General features: G+C 43.4%; 1 protein-coding gene across 1 annotated transcript in view; it reads left to right on the forward strand.

Annotated features, from left to right (window-relative positions):
• The window catches only part of Rbx1 (ring-box 1), a 10,996-nt gene extending 7,697 nt beyond the window's left edge, over nucleotides 1-3,299 (forward strand). Inside the window, exons 4-5 of the mRNA XM_031350101.1 lie at nucleotides 1,047-1,132; nucleotides 2,148-3,299. Of these exons, the coding sequence (XP_031205961.1) occupies nucleotides 1,047-1,132; nucleotides 2,148-2,160 (99 nt within the window). The 3' untranslated portion in view covers nucleotides 2,161-3,299. The remainder of the gene's footprint in view (nucleotides 1-1,046; nucleotides 1,133-2,147) is intronic.
• The last annotated feature ends 2,306 nt before the right edge of the window (nucleotides 3,300-5,605 follow it).

Below are 5,605 nucleotides of genomic sequence, written 5' to 3' on the forward strand. Positions count from 1 at the left end.
CCTTTAGCTTCCCATAAAGGAGAGCCTGGGCGTGCTGTGCCTTACACTAGGCTAGGGTGCTAACTTTGCGTCTTGTATGAGCCAGCTCTGTAAATTAGACAAGTCATTTGTCCGGGGTTCCATATCCTGTCTGTAAAGTGCAGATAGTAATATCTGTCTTGCCTGCTTGCCGGGGTTGCAGTGGACTTGCATGAGGTAATGGTGTCAACCTCTTCTATATGCTTGAGCACTATAAATGTGCCTGAGGTAAACTATGCCATCTGCTAAATACACTCTCCTGCATTTTAAATTAAGAGTAAGAAAGATGGAGTCCATCTGCACTGAAATCCCTTTCACAGGCACCTTGCCCTTGAGCACGAGTTCCTCTAGGGTTATCCTCAGGTGAGCCGTCCCCAGTACCTAGACATAGCAGGAACTTGCTCAGCTTCTGTTTTTTTGGAAATCCAGAGGGGTTTGTTGTCTTGTTTCTTAAAAACGGGGCACTTGAGTCTAAAGGGACAGAATCTTCTAGAAAGTTATTGAGAAAGAATAGTTGTCTTTTTTCACATTTCAGGACCTCCTTTCTCAGGGCAGTAGAAGCATCCTGTTAACAGCTGAATGGCCCCAGGGAGGCAGTGTCTCATTGTCAGAATGTAGCCCTGTGCTCCCTGACTCAGGTCTTTGTTTTGTTTTGTTTTATTTTGTTTTGTTTTGTTTTTCAAGACAGGGTTTCTCTGTGTAGCCCTGGCTATCTTGGAACTCACTCTGTAGACTAGGCTGGCCTTGAACTCAGAAATCTGCCTGCCTCTGCCTCCCAAGTGCTGGGACTAAAGACGTGCGCCACCACCGCCTGGCCCCTGAGTCAGTTCTTAGCAGTAAAGGCGTGTCACATGTTCTTGTTGGAAATACCCTTGTCCATGAAGGTTGCAAGATGTCATGTGACATGCTGCCGTCTCTCTCTCACCCAAGGCTGCTCTCTAACCTGTTGTCGTTCCACTGCACAGGCCATGCTTGGTGTTGACAGTAGGTGTCTGCAGTGATGTGTAACTCCTTGTCTTCTCTTTCAGCATGCTTTTCATTTCCACTGCATCTCTCGATGGCTCAAAACGAGGCAGGTGTGTCCATTGGACAACAGAGAGTGGGAATTCCAAAAGTAGGTGTTTCTTCTCTGTTTGGGGTTCTAGGTCTGGGTTTTCTGGTTAGTGTCATTCTGCTCAAGCTGAAAACAGCTAGAGTGGTAAGACATCACTCCCAACCCCCTTGTTCTCTTCTCCTTTATTTTCTTTTCTCTTCTTTCCTTTTCTTTCTGTTTGTTTGTTTTGGTTTTTTGTTTTTTGTTTTTGAGACAAAATCTCTCTGTAACCCTGGCTTTCTTGGAACTTGAGCTGTAAACTAGACTGGCCTCGATCTGCTTGCCTCTGCCTCCCAGGTACTGGGAGTAAAGGTGTTCACTACAATACCTTATTTTTAAAAACGGGGATTAGCTAGCATTTCACAAGCTTTTTCAACCTGCTCAGTCTATCAAAGTGGAAAATATGGGAGTCAGAAATGATTGGTCAGGTATTTCCAGGGCTGGAGTATGTAGCTCACTGGTCGAATACGTGCCTGGCCTGTATAATCGATACATGTCCATAACCCAACCCTGATATGATCCGTGGTGCACATTAATTGTCCACCTGTTACTTCCTTTGGGTGTGATGGGGTGATCTCCTGCTGTCTGGTATCAGGATGACTGCCCTGGGACTTTGAGGGTCCTCCTGCCTCTGCTTTCCCAGAGCAGTGGTCACAGATGTACTCACCAAATCCCACTCTTACTGTTTGGTTATTTGGTTTTTTTCCCTTAAGATAGCAAATTTATTATGAGTCTCCTGCTTTAGCCTTCCAAGCCAGGTGCCTCAAGTGCCAAGTCCCTCTGGCTTAGCTCAGCTGACTGATGGTGATATCAAATTTACAGCTAATCGATAACATTTTTGTTATTAAGCAAATCACAGTAATGTATGCCTTTGATCTTACAACTCAGTTTGAGATCAGCCTGATCTACCGAGTGAGTTCCAGGATAGCCAGGATACACAGAGAAACCCTGTCTAAAAATCAAATAATGTGTGTTTAACAGGTTTTTTGGTTTTATTCTCCAGCATTCTAATGAGGTGAATTGTTTTGTCTTTCAGGTATGGGCATTAGGAAAGACTCTCCTGTAAAGCGTACCCATTTGTTACTCATTTAGTGACTTCCTGTTAATTATAAATTAGAGAGAACCACGATTCTTTTTCTTTCCTTTGTCACTGGAGTTTGGTGTTCCCGCAGCCATATTGTATTTTGTGTCAAATAAAGCCTTTAAGTTGGAGATGATTGCTGTTTTATGTATGTGGAGAATGATCTGAGAAGGAACCTCATCAGAGCCAGAAAGCCAGCCTGAAAAGGTGCACTGTTCTGGATGAGAACACACTATCCTGTGGGTTCATCTTCACAAGGTCTCGAGGATCCTGTTAAAATCTGGAAGTGTGGGTCACTAGCACCTGGAAACGCCTCGGGCTCTATCTTCTTTCTGAGATAGCAGCAGGCAGCAGTGAGGAAGGACATGGCAGCCGTGGACCAGCCAGGTCTGCCCTGGGCTTTCATCTCATGAGGGAGTCTGTGAATGAGTGCATGGTATCAAGTGGGCACAGAACGGCTTTGTGAACTCTTAACACTACAGGGTTAGTACTGATTGTGAATGACATGCGGCCATCTCTAGAACAAAACTTGACCAAAAAAAAAAAAAGTACTGTGTAATCCTGGCTGGTAATAGAGTGATCTTAAAGTCAACTTGAAAACTTATGTTTGAACAGTTTGAGTATATGCCTGTAATCCCAAGTACTTGGGAATTAGATAGGATCCTTTGAGTCTAGGAGACCTTGTTTCTAAAACAGAAATTGTACTTTGGGGTCTAGGGGGTGCTGTAGCTCAGCTGTAAGGCCCTGTGTTCAATTGCTGGTATAAATTTAAAAAAAAAAAAAAGGTTGAAATTGAATGAACAAGAGCTCAAGTTTCCTTTAAACATGCCGACCAGGGAAGGAGTGGCCACCCTGATGCTGATTCAGTGGCTGTACTCCTTCACTGAAACACCATTTCTGTTGCTGTGGTTTTCATGTAGTTAGCAGATCCTACAAAGGTCCTGAAATCTGGTGCCACTCCAGGTGAAAGCAATGGCCAGATAGAGCAGGCCTGAGCCTCCACTGTCTTCTGTTGTCCAGCAGAAAAAGATTGCAAAAATGTGAAACAATGCTGTTGTCATTCTTGTTTTCAAAGTTAATTTTAATAAAAATATTTATGTTAATGGGTTCTCTGTCATTTTCAGAATTGCATTTCTGCCCTTTAGAAAACACTTCTGTTCTTTTTGAGGGGTAGGGGGGTTGGTTTTTTGAGACAGGGTTTCTCTGTATAGCCCTGGCTATCCTGGAACTCACTCTGTAGACCAGGCTGGCCTCGAACTCAGAAATTCACCTGCCTCTGCCTCCCAAGTGCTGGGATTAAAGGCGTGCGCCACCACTGCCTGGCAACACTTCTGTTCTTTTTCTGGTGCTGCAGATGCTTCGGATGAGTGTGCATGTGGAAGTTGCTGCTGGCTCTTCCTTCTGTCAGTCTGTCTCCATTCTTTCTATAAAGGCCTCTTCACTGAACATGGAGCTTGCCTGTTGGTTAGACTGCCTGGGATCCTCCTGCCTCTGCCTCCCCCCACTACACATGACTACATGCGTGCTAAAGGTGAAACAGGTTTGGAATGGATGCTTTATTGACTGCCATCTCTGCAGCTTCAGCTTCCTCGATTTGATAAGAGTTGTGGTGTCTTTACTGTAGAATTCTGTCCTCTGAGCAAAGTGGCCACCATTTCCCTCACGTCACTAGTGCCTGCCAGCAAGAGGCCTGTTTTCATTTCCCTCAGAGAAGTAAGTGGGAAAGGGCCAGTGAGTATCCAGCCATGCCTGCCAACCATTCCTATGCATTTCACTAATTGCTCAAGGCCTCTGCATCTCTGGAGCAGACATCCTTCCTGGGTGGAGAACTTCCAGGCTAGATGCTTTGGGGTCACCCACACTTCTGCCAGTAAACCGTATTTCATAAGCCCCAGTCATGAGCTCACCAGTTCCTCAGACTGAATCTGGGTGAAATTGTACTTTGATCTGTCATTAGGACTTTGAGAGTGTAGGGGTAAATGTTTGTGTCTCTCCAGGAAAGAATTCTTCCAACAAAGATAAAGTGTTTGGGCTCTCAGTTTTTAGGATCTTACTGTTTAGTTGCTTGGGTTTTTCGTTTTTACTTGTTTTCTTAACAGTCTCACTATGTAGCCTAGGCTGGCCTGGAACTTACAGTGTAGCCCTTGCTAGCTTCAAACTCACAGATTTATTTTTTTACTTTTAGGATCCTAAAAGGAATAATGGATACTAGGAGTTGTGCAAACCTCCAGTAATGAATAAGGAATGCCACCTTCACCGTAGATCTATTCAATACCTTTCCAGTTGGCATTCAAGCTGCATAAATAGTTTCCTGGGTAGACATGTTGGTTGCTATTCCCCAAGTGACATATTTGGACTATGCTCCTGTATTGAAAAACAACTGGGCTAAAGAAATGACCAAACAAATTATAATTTTTTTTTTTAAAGTCCCAGCCTTTGGGATTAAGAGGCAGGAAGATCAGGAGTTGGAGGTCTTTTTTTTTTTTTTTTTTTTTTTTTTTTTTTTTTGCTACATATTAAGTTAATGCTGAGCTACGTGTGACCCTGTCTTAAAAAACAAGAAATTTGGGGCTGGGAGGATGGCTCAGCAATTAAGAGCACTGGCTCCTCTTCCAGAGGTCCTGAGTTCAATTCCTAGCAACTACATGGTGGCTCACAACCATCTGTAATGGGATCCAGTGACTTATTTTGGTGTGTCTGAACACAGGGTACTCATAAAATCCTTTTTTTTTTTCAAGGCAAGCTTTTTTTTTAAAGATTGATTTATTTTTTATATATGAGTACACTGTAGCTGTACAGATGGTTGTGAGCCTTCATGGTGGTTGTTGGGAATTGAATTTAGGATCTCTGCTTGCTCCAGTCAGCCCCGATCACTCACTCCCTGCTCAGTCTGGCCCAAAGATTTATTTATTATTATACATAAGTATACTGTTGCTGTCTTCAGACACACCAGAAGAGAGTGTCAGATCTTAATACAGATGGTTGTGAGCCACCATGTGTTTGCTGGGATTTGAACTCAGGACTTTCGGAAGAGCAGTCACTGCTCTTACCCACTGAACCCTCTCACCAGCCCATAAATAATTTTTTTAATTTTTTTTTTTTTGCCGGGCAGTGGTGGCGCACACCTTTAATCCCAGCACTTGGGAGGCAGGTGGATTTCTGAGTTTGAGGGCAGCCTGGTCTACAGAGTGAGTACCAGGACAGCCAGGGCTACACAGAAAAACCCTGTCTCAAAAAAAAAAAAAAAAAAAAAAAAAAAAAAAAAAAAAAAAGATTTTTCTATATGAGTACACTGTAGCTGTCTTCAGATACACTGGACAGAAGAGGGCATCAAATCCAAAAGTAAAAAAGAAAAGAAAATATATACAGACTGCTTATTTGGTCAACCATGGAGACCTAGAAATAAAGTCCCT

The sequence above is a fragment of the Mastomys coucha genome, unplaced genomic scaffold, assembly GCF_008632895.1.
Source record: "Mastomys coucha isolate ucsf_1 unplaced genomic scaffold, UCSF_Mcou_1 pScaffold11, whole genome shotgun sequence".
Classification (NCBI taxonomy): Eukaryota; Metazoa; Chordata; class Mammalia; order Rodentia; family Muridae; genus Mastomys; species Mastomys coucha.